The sequence below is a fragment of the Indicator indicator genome, chromosome 11 (assembly GCF_027791375.1).
Source record: "Indicator indicator isolate 239-I01 chromosome 11, UM_Iind_1.1, whole genome shotgun sequence".
Taxonomy (NCBI): domain Eukaryota; kingdom Metazoa; phylum Chordata; class Aves; order Piciformes; family Indicatoridae; genus Indicator; species Indicator indicator.
In genome coordinates, this window is record NC_072020.1 from 8,667,463 (window position 1) to 8,684,037 (window position 16,575).

Genomic DNA, 16,575 nt, shown 5'->3' on the forward strand with positions numbered 1-16,575 from the left:
ACTGATGCAGCTGTGTCTACCTCAATGTATAGTAGAGTTACTGCTTTTCTATTTGGGGGGGTCTTTATTTGGGGGTTCAGATTCATGTTCTCAGCTGATAGAATGACTTGATAGAGTCACTGACCACCACTGTGGAACTCTTTCACTCTGTTTCCTCCCACATCTCTCCCTGGAGTCTTCACCTTTTGATGGACTTTGCATTCCTTAAGAACATAAGCAGTTCCTGAAGTGTTTTGTGGGGCCACTTTTCTGTGAGTGCCTGGAGAGCTGAAGCTGGGAGGTGTATCGTTGCAGAAAAACTTGATTGCATGTGTATGATATACAAAAGCTGCTGCATTAACTGCAGTGTTCTGTCTCAAAGGTTAATTTGGCTCTGTTTTTATCAGCTAAACTCTGGGCTGTGTTTCATTACTGTGGCCATCAAAGTTGACACAAGAATTGCAAGGCTATCTTCCAACAGCTTTGATGAAGAACTCTTTTATAGCAAGGGTAGATACTGATGTTCCAAATCAGAAAGAACTATGTAGTATTGTGAATACCCATTCACAGAAAAGACAGATAAAGAGGGTGTGAAGGATGTACAGGTCTTTCTATATAATTTTAACACACAGTTTTTATGCAAGCTTTTCAGGAGTTGGCAGCATATCCAAACACATGCTGCAATGTTTAATTAAAATACTCCAGCTGAATGGAAAGTTGACCTTTATTGAAAGGCAAAGTATTATTTGAATTTGCGTAGTTCTGGTGAACAGAGGCCTGTAGTTTTTACAGGAAAAATGCAGGTGATGAGTTTCCAGTATGCACACCATTAACTTAATTTTTCCCTATAAAGATGTTTCAGACTTGCTCATTTATTGTACCCATTTTAATTATTTTTTTATAAAATTAGTTGCACAGTAATTGAAACAACAATTAATCTGTATCTCATGGCATGATATATTTCAATACCATTATCTTTCTCTGAGTCATGGCTGTGACATTTTGTTGATTACTTTAACAGTGCATGATTCACCTTTTGGTCCAGGTTAAAAAAAAAAAAAAAGACTTGGCCTACAGCATTTACTTACAGCTTCAAATAGAAGCATGCCACTTACATTGCAATGAATACAGAGAAGAAAGCTGTGCATTTCACTACAATTTTCAGTCATGTGTTTTGTTTTAAATGTGTTGATTCAGGTATTGTTCTTTACTTAGTTTTGTGAGGTGAACAGCTTTTTCAGCAGGAAAAATGTTCTTGTGAATCAGCTTTGAAAAGGTCTTCAGACAGCTGAAAGTAAAGCCAGGCAGCTGTGAGAGAAATACACAAGCACCTGTAACTACAATGCAATGCAGCTGGCTGGGGACCTGGTTATTCATAGTCAAAGGTAAAATCTTAGATGTGGATTATTTTTTGAGGAGTAACTGGCTGAGACCTCACTCTTTAAACACCAGCTACATTTTGTGTTACTTGCTGTCAAGGCAACAGACAAAACGGTAAATTTCAATGTTTAAAATAGCTTAAATTCGAATATAGATGCAACAGCAACTTTTCCTAGCATAAACTGAAGAAAAATGTCAGATTGACAAGTCTAATTGTCTCTCAATCTTCAGAGTCAAGATACATTTTGGGGAAAGCCATCTATAAGGCTTATTAAGCAGGCTTGGTTTTGTACATGTACCTTTTGTTATCTTTGAGGCTGTCCAGAACTCAATGGGCAGCTTTATACCTGTCCACTTTGGCTTGCACTAGGACAAGTGAGGCTTGATGGAGGCAGGAGCAAAGAGGTCTCAAAACCTGTGATGCCTACAGTAGGAGACAATTTCTTTGTATTGCTGAACTGACTTAGAGTGTTTTCACACCCCTACCAGAAACAATGATTCATTTCTCCATACCAATTCCTGTTCATCCAGTCACATAACCAGTTTCTGAGTTCTGACAGAATACCTTACAATACATAATTACAATAACATGTGCTGTGATTTACTTAATTTAATTTTTTTTTAAGTAGAGAAAAATGTATGGCTTAAAGGTGGAAAGAAGTAAAAATTTCATAAGCAAACTTTCCCCCCTTCCTTTATGTGGAACATTAGGGCATTTTGACAATAAACTACGTGTCAGAATGGGAGCCAATATGTAATGTGAGCAATCAGCTAAGAGGCACTTCATATGGTTTGGTATTAATCATGCTGTCAATTTTAATTCCATGGAGATCCTTCTGAACACTTTTCACTTAGACTTTATTTCAGAGCAAGTTCAGAGCTCTGCTGTTCATTACATTCACCATTAGCTAATTTAACTTTTGGCAGCTCTTATCACAGCTCCTATTAAACGATAGCCATAAATTGAGATAAGAGTTGTGCCAAAACATTTCAGGATTATCAAATGGTAGCATAGAGATGGGCACATGATCCTGCTACTTCCAAAACTGTTGGGCTACTGCAAAATTAACCATTGGCAAATACTTAGAAGCTCCAACAGGAAATTTATATCTGATACAATTTTTTTTTGTGGTGTGTCTTTTGAATTGACTACAAGCTGAAACAAACACAAGAAAAATCATGTCTTGTAAAATTTCTGAAACACTCAGTTGTGTATATTGTAGTTTTAGAGAGGCATTTACAGAGACAGTTTGCAAGTGTGCTGTATCAGAAAATATTTTGGGTCATAGAATGTGCTGGGTTTACAAAACAAGATTATTTGAGTAGCTGGGTTTTTTTCCAAGCTGCAGTTGGAATCTGTATACAGATTAATATCAGGACTTGTTTAGGGCTTTTTTGTTCAGCAGGTGTTTCTGGAACTAGCAACAGAGGCAGTTTGCCTGGAGAGGGAGCAAAGTGTCACTTAGGTGTGTAAATAAAGCACCCTACCTTACCAGCCCTTGCTCCTCTTTTGTCATACTTCAGTCTTGAAAATGTAATCTGAAAGCAGGCTTAAAAATTCCAGTGTAAAAGATCCATAAAAAGGCTCTAACAGGTATGTAAATAATAAGAAATATAGAACTAGTGGCTTTTTGTCCAGCACTGTGTAAGCTGGTGGCAGATTGGATTTCTAGGCTGCCTCACAACTTGATTGTTACTGTTGGAGAAAATTATGGAGACCAGTCAGGCATCTAAATCTTTTCAGAAAGACTAATAAACCCACATAATGCTTCAGTTCATTATTGACAGAATGTGATACATGACAGCTGTGGTTTAAACATTGGGAAGAAATAATCTATAAATAATTGTAACATTCAGTTTAAAACAATACTGACTTACTAGAAAGTAAAATGGTGCTGTAAGATGACAAAAATTGTCATGACTATGCACTCGATCAGATTACTTGTGCTTTCAAATGTAGCACATACATTGGTAGAATATTTATGTAACAGATTGCTCCTAGTGACTTTTATATTTGAAGTTGTATCTTCAGGACTAAGTTTCAGAAGTAGGACTGGCATGCTTTCCTTGCTTCCCAACCAGCCTTGTAGAGCTTTTGTGTGAACAGAGAAGTACAGAAAAGTATAAAGCATAAATAACCAGCTTCCTCACTAGGAGGTGATGTTTGTTTGGGTTTTGTGTTTGTTTGGTTTGGGTTTTGTGTGTGGTGGGGTTTTGTGATTGTTTTTTTTTGTTTTGTTTTGTTTATTTGTATTTGGTTATGGCTTTGGATTTTGATGTGATTTGTTGGCGTGTTTTTGTCTTTGCCTAACTCATTGCTTTTGAAGTTACTTTCTGGAAACATGAGCACAGAATCTGCATCCTTAGAGACTTTCCCCCCCCACACTCCACTCCTTTTTTTTTTCCCCCCCCCTCTCTTTTCTTCTCTCAGTAGTGCACAGTAGAAGCAATTGCACTATTCAGAATAAATTTACTTCTGAAACCAGTTCAATAGTCGAGGCATAAGGCCAAGAATTAACAGAAAGAGGAACACATTAGTGCTACTAGAGGCCAGTACTGCTAATTTGTGTGGAACAAACCCCTGTTCTCATGCTGTAGCATAATACTTGTTTTCATGATTGAAATAGACCTCAGAACTGCATATTAAAGCCTGGCATCTTTTACAGCATAGATTTATACTCATCAGGTTCTATAGTGGATTGGTAATAAAAATAGACACCAGGATTTCTGAACTAATTAAGACCATTTCTGAAGTGTAACTATAAGGAAACTCAGCAAGCTGGCATTCACCTCTTCAGACAGGTGCATTTGGTACCAGTCAGATCCTACCACCCCCAGGAAATGAAAATACATATTGTGATTTAGCCACTGAATTTTAAAACCTAATTCAACAAAACGACCTGAGCATGGTTTTTTAATCTACTTTTAATCCTGGGTTTAAATGTTTTTCTGAACATAAATATATTTATAGATATGCTTAAAACCAAAACAAGGTTAAATACTCTGAGTGGGGCTACGTTTCACCAACATGCTGGTATGGTCAATAGGAGATTCATAATCTGCTCTTACCCTTCAGATGGTCTGCAAGGTGTCCTGTCAGAAATGTAGCTACCAGTTTTCCTTGGACAGCCTTTTCAGGTTTGTGAGTGCATGTGTCAACATCCAAGAGGAAGAAAGGGATGTTCTGTTACAAATTATAAATGGACTGGCTAATGCCACCTTTGCTTTTGCTTTCTGAAACCTTTTTTTTTTTTTTTTTTTTTTTAATCTATTTTAGGTGCATTTTAATGCAACAACCTGAAACTCTTTCCACTGGATGAGGTTTTTTTCAGTTTGGAGTTTGGAAGTCTTGCATTTTTACATAAATGCCTTCTTCCTTTTCAGGAGATAATCTAAACCCACAAAACTTATATAAATACAGAATATTTATAAATACTAAAAAATAGGATTACCGTTGTATTGCAAAGTCTCCTTGTGCTCTGAATTAGCAATGAGAAGGCTGATAGAAAGCTCACTCTGATCTAAAGAATGTGTGTTATGGTGCTCCTATTAGAAAACTGCCCAAACATGGCAAAGATGTCTCCTAAATGTGTTTGGTTTATGTGTCTTGTAGAGACTTAAAGAAGTACAGCAGATAAAAGTTCATGAACATTTCACCTGTACTGAGCACATTCCAGTTGAGACAGACTTCATTGTGGCAAGAGGCATTGAATCTGAGGCAGGAAGGCTATGTTTTGGTTCTATTGGTTTCCTGGAGTTTTTGACAGGGAGGAGAAAGCTCCTTCTGGCTGAAATAAGGGAGGGATGGGTTGTGCTGGTTTGGGGATAAATGAGATGGATGGAGCATGTGGACTGTGGCAGGCATCTGGACTGCAAGCATGTGCATGCATCTGCCTGTGGGAAGAGAAAACAGAGTCCAAAGCTGGAACTGGAAATGTGAATAGGGTTTGAAATAGGACTAACAAAAATAACCTTTCTTGTTTAATGGCTCCCTGCTGCCCCAAGGATTTTAGACATCTGTGGATAAAATGAAATTTTGAAAGAAATACCAGAGGTTTTCACTAAGGCAGATTCCAATCCTATTTTAGAAAAGTACCATGATAATATATGGGATATGAGGTTCTAAAAGCAGCCTTTGTTGGAGTAACAGAAGAAAGACCCTTTTTAAAGTCCCTCAGCTGTGATGATTCTGCTCTATTACCAAGACTGTAATGAAGTCAGATCTGTCTAAAAGTGGTAAAGAAGGTGGTGGTGTGCTTTCTTTCTATGTACATTACAGTAGTATTTGCTCATATATTTATTGTTGTCTATTGGAGATAATTTAAATTAATTTAGTTGAACTTCCTGAGCTTTCTACAGAAATTCTTCTTTTGCTTGCGTTGCTCCCTTGGTCGGTTCTTAACGCTTGACCATAGCTTAGTTTAGACTCTGGATCTCAGCATTCTGCTATTAATAGTCCCCCTGCCTTCTGCTCTGACAACAACATGATCTTGCAGTGCTCTTTTCCTTTACATTTGCAAAGGTGTTTTGCACATACAAGTAGAGAACAGAAGTTCAAAGCCATGTGCTCTACCCAGGTGCTGAGGTCCTGGCCAGTGTGTAGGGTTCCTAACCAACGTAGACTTAGTAAACAGTGACTGTCTTGCTTCGTAGTGTGTACTGGTTCCAGGCTGGACTATATCCAGGTTTCTAATTCTAATTGAAAGTTGTCATAAATATTCTAAAATAAGCTTTTGATACAACATTTTAGTCAAGTCTCTCCAAGCTGACAGCTGGCATGCACTTTATCATCTAATCAGCAACACAGCAACTGCTAATGTTCTTTTTTTTCTCCTTCCCTCCTCCCCCCCAAGTGGAGTAGACTTTGACAGGAATCGCTGCTGTAAGACCACTATAGTAATCAAATTAGGTGTTCAAAATTCCATTAATTTAACCCTGATTTGTATAATTTGTTTTAGAAGAGATGAGTTTGGGGACCCACTGCTGTAAAACACAGCTGCTGCTTCTACTCTTGTTGCTGGCTTTGCAGAACAAAAGAGTTGTTCTGGCTCTCGAAGCACCTGGCACAAGACTGCAGAGTTTGATGGCACTGCATTTATCAAGGGGGGAGAGACTCATTGCTGTTTCTCTCTGTGCCTGCTTGGCAGATTGCACAATAGGAGAGGACTTTGCTGTTGGCATTGGAGAGCTCACAGCTTGTGGGAATATTGTCCTGGGTTTTACTTGAAGTGAAATAGTCCTCTTTTAATCATGAAGGGCAAGTTCTTGGAAGCAACACCACTTTTTAATGGTTGCAGCTAGAAATAGTGGTTGGGTTTGTAACCTGATTTAACAAGAACAAAAAAACCCCAACACAAAAAGCCACAAAAAACAACCCCACAAACCCTCAAAAAACCCCCACCCCAAGCCCCCCAAAGAAAAACAAAACAAAATCCACAAACCAACAAAAAAAACCCCAAACAAACCAATCCCTCTCTCTCCCACAAAAATCCATAATAATAATTAAAAAAAAATTTTTTATTCCCCTCTTCAACCTGTGATTCCTTAGGACTGTGTTCTGCATAAGAGTATTGTTTTCCTTGTTTTTATTACTGTCTTCAACATTTATCTTTTTCTGTTTAAAAGATTCCTCCAATTCTAAGCAAATATTCTTTGCTATAGCTGCCTTGATTTTTTTTTTTTTTCCCGCTCTTTGGCAGGAAGAATTCCTTAGTAGCAGATGCTAAGTTGAGTGGGAAAAAACTTTGCATGAATGGGAGAATGTTTTGTTTTTTACTGTTGACCTAATTATGTTTTTAATAATGCAGTATTACCTGTTGCATTACACAGTGGACACGCTAATTACTTCATTAGCCTCTCAATCTGTGTTCAGGTTTTCACTAATGCTGTATTAGCATTGCATTCATTTTCCTCTTTCCTTTTACTTCTTTAAAGTATTATTCCTTGAACAGTTTGTTTCCTAGACTTACTATTTTTTTCTGTAACACATTAAAAAAATAATTTGGTGTATAATTCTTTCTTGTTACTCGTTACTATTATCTGATTTCCTCCTTTAACTCTTACTGGAATTGGCTTATTTAGAGTTTCACCTCCACTCCTGTAAAGTCAGCAGTGTGTTTGCTAGCCTCTTGCCCACCCGGTTCCAGAATGTCAGTGGGTTTTTTTTGATCTGTTATTCATATAGTTCAGCAAAATGCATTTCAGAAAGGAGCACTTTACGAAACAGAAATTTGATAGTTATCTTGGACATGCATTCTAAATTTAAACAAGTCTGTAAGTATCATTGTGTCTGTGGAACTAGGCATGTTCTTAAAGTTAAGCATGTGTATTTAAGTGTTGCCTTGTACTGGTCAGTGTTTTCTCAGCTAGGAACAAGTTCCTGCTTGCAAACATGCAACATACTCAGCCATTAATAAAAGAAGATTTGATGATTATTGTTTAGATTTTTAGGATATATTTAGTGTTGACATAAAGGAAGAAACAAAACAACCATCTTGACAGTTTGGCACTTGTTTTTAGTGAGATGAGGGGAAAGGGAGAGACAGAGAACTGCTAGAGAAAATCCAACAGAGAGCCACGAGGATGCTTAGGGGACTTGAGCATCTCCCCTGTGAAGAGAGACTGAGAGCCCTGGGGCTGTTTAGTCTGGAGAAGAGAAGATTGAGAGGGGATCTGATCAAGGTCTAGAAGTATCTGAGGGGTGGGTGTCAAGTGGAGGGGGCCAGGCTCTTTTTGGTGGTTCACAGTGATAAGACAAGGAACAATGGGTTCAAACTTGAATAGAAGAGTTCACCTCAACACGAGGAGAAACTTCTTGACAGTGAGGGTGACAGAGCACTGGAACAGGCTGCCCAGGGGGGTTGTGGAGTCTCCTTCTCTGGAGACTTTCAAAACCCACCTGGATGAGTTCCTGTGTGGACTACCTTAAGTGATTCTGCTCTGGCAGGGGGGTTGGACCTGCTGATCTCTGGAGGTCCCTTCCAGCCTCTGATATACTGTGATCTTAAGTAATATTAAGATTAAAATATTCTGGGATAAATTATGACTAATTTGGCATTTTACATATGGAATGCTTCTCCATTTTCTGGAATTATTCTGCTCATATTTTGTTTCTCAGATGCTTTCTCAGAAGTTCTTTTAGGTTTCAACAGCTGCTCTAATGCAGAAATTCTCTGTGTTTATGTTCATGTATTTTGCAATGTGCTTGTTTCATTGGCATCATGACATATACATGTGTGAATGCATGTATGTAGGTTGTTGTAATTGCTTCTAATTATAATTGTGTTTCTTTGTGTGCATATATATGTAAAAATTTCACTGTGAAACTACGTATGCTGGGTGCCATAATTCAATTTTTAGGCACCAATAATACGTTTTCAGAGCTATTCCTTTTTTATGGAATCACAAGTACAAAACTGAATTAGAAATTTAGAGTACAGAATGAAAATAGGCTTATTAAGAAAATAAGCCAAACTATGTGTTTATATTCAAATAATGAATTGCTATAAGTAGAAAAATATGGGGTAGCAGAGGCTTCGTGTGGTTGTAGTATGCTACCTGTGTTGTACAGGTCATAAGAAGAAAAAAGTATACCTCTATTACTAGAATTTGGAAATAGTATTATGCTGTTCTCTCTGTGCTTCCAACTCCATAAAACAATATTTTTCTTTTTCCCTTTTTTTTCTTTACCCCACCCAGCACTTGCTACTTGCAATAAAGTTTATCATGGCATTTGTAATTCCGGATAAACCAAGAGACATCCAGATGAAACTAGCAAAATTGGAATTTGAATCTCTAGAGGCTCTCAAACAACAGGTAAGAGCAACTGACATGTAGAACAGTGAAAAGAATTGGTGTTATGAAGAAAAAAAATTAACTGGGGAGGTACTGATTTTTGGATAAATATGTAAATCCTGGTGGTTTGAAATTCCTTTTTACAATGGATTAAGATTAACTAGCTAAAGCTGTTTCAGCTCTGCCTCACAGTTTGTGGTGGCAGAACTGACATAGCTGAGAGGAGTGTGGAACAGTCATTGGTAGTACAGTGTGCAGCACAGAGTATTACATAGAAAACAGCATTGGTTTACTTCTACACCTTGGGTTGTAAACTGTAGCATTTCAGATACTGCTTCATTTTTCTGATAATCCATCACTGCATAAGAAGTGGATCAGCAAGCTGGAAGTTTTAAGATTGATCTGTCCTTTCAAAACAACACATGTCAACACCTGGAATTTTTTTTTATTTTTGTTTTTTTTCTGACAGCTTGAAATTCCTGGTCTGACCTATAATGTAGCAACTTGTGGTGTGTGTTTATTTTGTCACTTTTAAAGGACATTGAGCTCTATGAAACTTCCTTTTTTTTTTCTCCTGGAGGTGTTTGTTGTTGCAAAACTTATTTCTTTGCTGAAATACTGTGACAAAACCCCCCCAGTTATCTTGAATCTAGCATAAACAGAAATTGTAAACAGGAAGAACATGTTTGAAATAATTGTGTTGATAGCTAACGCTGAAGGAAAGGTAATGTTGCTTTGTTCTACTGTTCATACAATATTGTCACTTATTGCATAAATAAAATGGTATTTACAATATACTTAAGCATTCCAAAGCAATTTAAAAAAGATCAAGATTTTTCTACTGAAAATATCTGTTTTAACAAGTTATTCCATAGAGAGTGTGGTGGAGATTGCAAGAGATGAGGAATTGTGTGGGATTATTTACAGTGATTGTACAGATCTGGTTTTGAATGATAGCATTCTTAGGAGTTGTTGACTGTACTGTGCTAAACAGGATTTCTAAACTGGTTTATATATTAGGAAAAACCTGACTCCAGCAGAGAGGTGCAGAGACCAGTTCACCTAAGTATTTTAGCTCAGATGTCTTTATACTGCAGTGCTTGGTTTTACATGTTAGGAGCCTGTGCTTTCTGCCTAACAGCTGAGTTACATCTTTTCTTTGTAACTACTGTATGCCTTCATTTATTTTCTTAAAAGCATCTTTATAGTCACAATAGGCTGGTTTTTTAGAAGTTCAGCTGAATATAGGTGGCTGCTTTCCTGGAGTAGATGCATTTAAAAGTTACTGTCTTTGTACTCAGGTATTGTGTGCACAATGTTTTTCCAGTAAACAATCATACTGAGTGGCTTTAAGGGCAAAACTGTTGCACTAAGATAAATATTTGAGAGTCAGCTGTAATGCCCAAAGCTTCTTAGCTTTTTTAGGTCAAATTATCTTGTATCCTCTGACTGTGTTTCTAGGCATGCTGCTGCTAAATGCTACTTTTGTAGTTCAAATTCTGTGTTGTAGTTCTGTTGACAAGGTTAAAGAGAGGGTATCTCACAATTAAGGGTCCAACTTCAACAGCAAGAACAAAGCACTAGTTCTGCTTTCTTACAGCTGGCACTTAAGAAGGCTGAGTAGTTGTATTAACTTCTGTATTCTACCAGTGTCAATATAGTAATACTTGTGCAAAATAAGGATGTTCCCAGCATGTCGCGAGGAGTTAAAATGTTTGTTGAGCATAATATGTAAGTTCAAGTAATTTAGACTTCTAGACTTCTAGTAATTTAGACTTTATTTCACAAATACTGTTTTCTGCAAGTTATAAATGACTATAAGCAAATGTGTGTGTATGGTTTGGGGTTTTAAAAAAAGCTTTATGTTAGAAGACAAATAGAGCTAATGCTCTGAAGAGTAAAATACCTTGGGTTTTGCATTGCCAACAGCCAAGAAAGAACGTAGTTGATAAGAACTGGATGTTTTGGTTTGGTTTGGGTTTTTTCCCCAAAATATTTACAGAAGTTGCAGCTTTATTAAATAGGTGAGTCCTGAACACCAAACTTTCTTTCCCTTTCCTCCTCAGTGAATGTTTGTCATCTATTCAGATAAAGACTGGATTATTGAGGAGTGAAAAGAAGCATATCTAAAAACATAGGTATCTCCTGCTGTGAAACAGTGTCTCTAATGTATGCACAATGTGATTTTTCTAAAGTTAGGTTTGCTGGCAGGAAATATATGTGAAAATGTCCAAAAAGCAGAGACCTTGTCTGTTTCTGCTGGTAGTAGCTAGCATGATGCCCTTAGTGCCTGTCATCTGGGGAGCTTGAGGGGTGCAGGGAGGGAGGGAGGCTTGCTAGTTTTGTTTTTAATATCCCCTTGAAAGCTGGATAGTGAGAGAGTTAAGAGAGGAAGAGCTGTCAGCTAGTCAAATATCTGAGAGATGTTCTGGCTGTCACAGTAAATGAAAGTTACATAAGGTGTATTAGCTTGTTACATAAGTGCTCCCCTGTGTTCCAGGGCACTGGCTGCTTTTCCAAAACTCACCACTGCCCTCCTAAAACCAGACCAAGAGCACAGGCAGCACACTCAGAAAATGGTGTGCTGCCTAAATTTATTTTAATCTAAAATTATTTTCAAAGCAGTGGCAACATGTTTGCATGGGATATACCTATGAGTATATTCAAAAGTAATAAGAACAAAATCTTATGCCCTTAAGAAATGAATTGAATTTTATTTTGACTGAGTTATCATTGTAAAAGAGCAGGTCGCATACACAAGCCTGCATTGCTGTGGAGTATGTTTCAGTACTGTGCACTGGTGGGGAGTTTTTAAGTCTGACGGTGTTCAAGAAGTGTAGTCAGAACCCTGGGTTTCCCGAAGCAGAGTATCAGGCATAGAAGCTGATGAAAATGAATATTTAGAATGGTGCAGCAACAGGGTCAGCTTGACCTGGGTGCAACTGGAGAGGGACCCTGAACAAAGAAATCCCTGGACTTTTACACCCTTACAGCCTACGCACACACCCTTCATGCACATGTCATGAGCCCTTAGGTCTGAGATCATCTGGTACCTTCTGACTCCTTATTGGAGTTCTCCACTGTTTTCAGGCTGTTATCTTTACAGCAGCAATTAATGGTTGTAGCCTTGAAGCCTCCTTATCTTTTGATTTACACTGTGGAGACTTTGTTTTGACTATGTAGGTACAGGTTGGTAAACTTTAGCAGAAATTTACAGCTTGTGGCCTAAGGCTTCAGCAAAACCAGCTCCTGATGCTAGGAAATACTAAGCATACTAAAGCACACAACATTGTATCTTGAAGTGATTTGTTCTATTTAAAACTTTAAGCTAAACAAACAGTCTTTCTTAACAGCAGGAAGGACCTGTTGTTTATATAGCACCTGAATAACCATTTCTTTCCACTAGGAAAAAAAAAGTTCCCCTGCAAACAGAAGTGTGGGTATTTCTCTAAAAAGATAAAAAGGTGGGGGGAAATCTGCTGAGGCCTCTAATCCACCAGTTTAAGATCAAGACCTAAAGGTGTTTAACCTTTTTACACTCTGCAGAACATTTTAGTGGTAGCAGTAAGAGCTCAACTCTTCATGCTTTGGTCAGATAGCTGCACCATCCTCTTGCCAGTGTGCCAGATTTAATTTTACATTACAGGTTAAATGGTTGAAATCACTGTATTTAGTAACTGTAACAAGTAACACGAGAGCTCTACAAGACATTATTTTCTCCCTAAGTTATTGGTAAGATTGAATTCAGGTTTGTGAAGGAGTACTTTCTTTCATCCCTTAGCCTGCTCTCAAAAACTCAGAGATGGTGAGCTGGCAGAAATACTTTCATGCTGATGGCATGAGGTCTTTGCAAGGAACTTCTTTTCATGTAGGTGTTCTGGAACACAGGTAACACCCTCTCCACAGGCTCCATAGGCCAAGTGCTGATAGAGCTCACTGTCCAAGCAAACCAGGAGCAGTATCAGTTCCACTCTGTCCAGAAACACTCTGCTTTGGACTTGGGATATTCGCCGTTAGGTTGAAGCCTCTGTATCTGTCAAACATCTAACTAAACTGAACACAATTTTTTATTAGTGTCTTGGATGTTGTGTCCTGTAATCACACTGGTCTTGAACATCTTAAGAGGATCTGCCTAGGGCTCCATTAGCCTGATGCAGATTGTGCTGGTACTCTGCTAATATGCAAGTCCAGGGCTATAGTTACCTTTTCTGCCTGATGATGCTTCCCAGAACTGCAGTTGGGATCTGCATTCACAATCAGCATTGCTGCATCTGGCATGTTACAGTAGGATTAATACAATTTATTGTCATTCTTCAGCTGCTGGTCAGAATCTTTTTCTCCATGAAACATATAATAAAATTGTGTGGACTGACTTGCTAAGTAAAATGAAGGAAATTCCATCCCTTGGCAGTCTAATGTTGATCACTAACCTCCTGCAAAAAGCTTTCTGCTACTTCAGCCTGTTGGCTGGTCACAGAGCAATGGCAGCTTTCCATTAACTGTAAAGAAACATTTGGCAGAAGTTTCTGCATCCTGGTTTTCTACTTCAGTTCCATAAAAGTCACCTCACAATTGCTGGGATCTCATTCTCTAGTTTGTAACCAATTGCTTTTTGCTTTGTTAGGGCAAACTGAGTTTTGTGTCTCTTCTTTGAGCAAAATATCTGTTCTGTTTTCCCACATCTTAGGAAGACTAAAACTCTCCTGGAGTCTCTGTTTCTGTTTAAGAGGAATATTTCACACACATCCTGTCTGTATGGTAACTCACTGCTGGTAACTGGGAGTGAGGTATTTGTGAACAGTTTTTTAAAGGAGTATGATTACTTATGTGTTGTAGTAAGTAATAGGTTGTTCTTCAGCATGCATACCCTATGCTCATTGTGCTGCACTCTAATTCTTTACCTCAGAAGAGTTTTATATCTTACTGATTCCTCATTGATAACAAAATGGGAAATTGGTTGTTTCTTCTCCAGTGAGGGCTTCAGGGTGGCCAGACCACAATGATCACAGGTGTTAGATGTATCACTAGCAAAATCCATACAATAATATAACTTAAAGAACCAGTTAAAGTAAAATAATGTTTCTTTAACATTTGAATTATAGGTAAAGAAGGGGCAAATAAATGAGTTAGCTCAGTGTTCCAGTTTTGTACCTCAATCTGAAGCCAGACTGTTACTTTATCTGACAAAAAGAGTCCCTGACTGTTAAATAATTGTGGTTTGTGGGGACTGTTTAGTATAAAAATGTTTCTCCTCTTTCTGCTCTGTTCTCTCAAATTTTATACCTGCTTTTCTTCTTATTCTTCATTGTTCTTTCTGAGAATTTTTGTCATTATTCATCTTAGTGTGTAGACCTTTCTGATCCTAGCAGTTTTTCATTTCTTTGTTTTACTCTATTGTTTGTAATGTCCACAGGAGAGATGATGTTAGCTGGCATGTAGTGTCCCTCATGAACCTGATTTAATAAGTGTACTCTTTGCCTTGTTGCAGTTCAGTGAGTATTGGGAAAATACCCATTTATTTGCCACTATGGAGTGGCAACAGAATTAATCCAGAAAAAGAAAGGAGCTGAAAAAAAAAGTCACTTAAGTTCCCCTGCTGGCCTTGCTCCACTAGGCAGTTTGTTTACATGGATTTTATTAAGACACAAAGAATGAACTAAGGAAAAAAAGAGTCTATTCTGAATTATTATGTTCACTCATCAAAGTATTCACTTTTGAACAAAATCTTCCAGCCTCTCAATTAGATTAAATTGCATTTAATTTACCCTCATTATACACACAGTTTGGTTGTAACAGTCAAAATGCACAGTTCTTGAAGGCCTTCATTTCAATGAGAACAGAATGTTCTCATTTGGGGAAAAGAAGCCTACTACAAACAAAACTGAATGCTGAAACCTGAAGTTGGATGTTGGGAGGAGGTGGAGGAGTGACAGTTGCATATGGCACACACATAAGATACTCCCTCATTTGATTTTTAATTTCACATTGATACCAAAATCAAGCAATTTCATTGTAATTATAGTAGAAAAAATAATGAATCCTTCCATTATCATCATGGTGCAATGTATGTTAACTGTGAATTTGATCATTTCTCTTTAAGTATAGCCTTATTTTCCTAATACACTAACTGCTGTGTACAGCTGCATGTACATATAGGTCTCTACATAACCCATGTTCTTTAGAGCTGTTTTTTGGTGATACTCCACCAGCTTGTCAGTGACAACTTTGAGCAGTAATTGTGATACTGAATCGTGCTGTAACTACTTTATTTAACTCTGTTTTGGGGATGGGGGGGTGTGTGTGTGTGTGTGTGCACTAAGGGGTATTTTTGTATGCTTTGTTTGTGATCTGTGATTTCCCACCCCCTGCCCTGCCCCGAGTATGTGTGTAGCTTATAGCCCTGATGCTGCATATTTTGTGGAAATAGATTTATCTTCCACCTCACTTTCACGTGTCTTTTTGAGATAGAAGTTCTGCAGTTTGATTAGAAAGGCTAGGCTAGCCATGAGAAACTTTTAGATGTATTCATCCCTGGTACACTGGAATAGAATCAGATTTAATTTCACCAACTGGAAATAAAGAATGTAGATTTAAGAAGGTCAAGCCAGTGATCCTTTTATAGCTGCGTGGAAACCACACTTTCTGAAATGTGGACTTAAGAATGAATTACCTTAGCAATGTCCATCCGTAAGCAGTGTGAGAGAATGTTATTTTCCAAACATGGCTCAATTAAAATAAGAAAAGCATCATTGAACAAATGCAATGATCTTGACATTCATATTGCTTTGAGAAGATGCACACTGCTGGATAAACTTTGTGTACTTTTATACTCTCAAGATATTTGCTACTTCGGCTAACCAATAAAAGATGACATCTCTGCACTAAGGACAACCCTAATGCCTAGTATCTTCACATGTACAGATACTTGCCATAGACCTAAAATCACTGAAGCCAGTGGGATAGGTATAGAAGTCAAGGAGCTCTGTGCTCCTACATCTAATTGGAGGTTTGTATATCATTAGCATCTTGCTGACACAGCTAATAAAATTAAAGGTAAAATAGCTGCACTGAATATTATGTAGCTATACTATGAGAATTTGGTTTAGATATGCTAGTCTCCCTGTTCCTTGAAGAAAAGAAGGAAAAAAAAGAGGTTCCTCTGGAAGGTAATTTAGAACAGAAACATAAATTTGAGTTATGAGCAACCTATGAAGGTACCTACCTCACTCCATTAACTGTACATGGAACATTTTTGGACAGGTCGTCTTAGGGTTAAGCACGAATAATCCTCATGGATAAATGCCAGCAAAGAACTGGGTCTGTAGTGTAAATCCTACTTGAAAATGAAAGCTTTTAGAGTGTCCAAGCAAGGGACAAAATTAGATATGTCATCATTTACTTGGGGGTGAATAATGGGGTTCA

At 37.8% G+C, this 16,575-nt stretch overlaps 1 protein-coding gene across 1 annotated transcript in view; it reads left to right on the top strand.

Moving 5' to 3' along the window:
- The window catches only part of ANO10 (anoctamin 10), a 72,740-nt gene that overhangs the window by 39,626 nt on the left and 16,539 nt on the right, over positions 1-16,575 (top strand). The window contains exon 11 of the mRNA XM_054384811.1: positions 9,058-9,174. Within this exon, the coding sequence (XP_054240786.1) occupies positions 9,058-9,174 (117 nt within the window). The remainder of the gene's footprint in view (positions 1-9,057; positions 9,175-16,575) is intronic.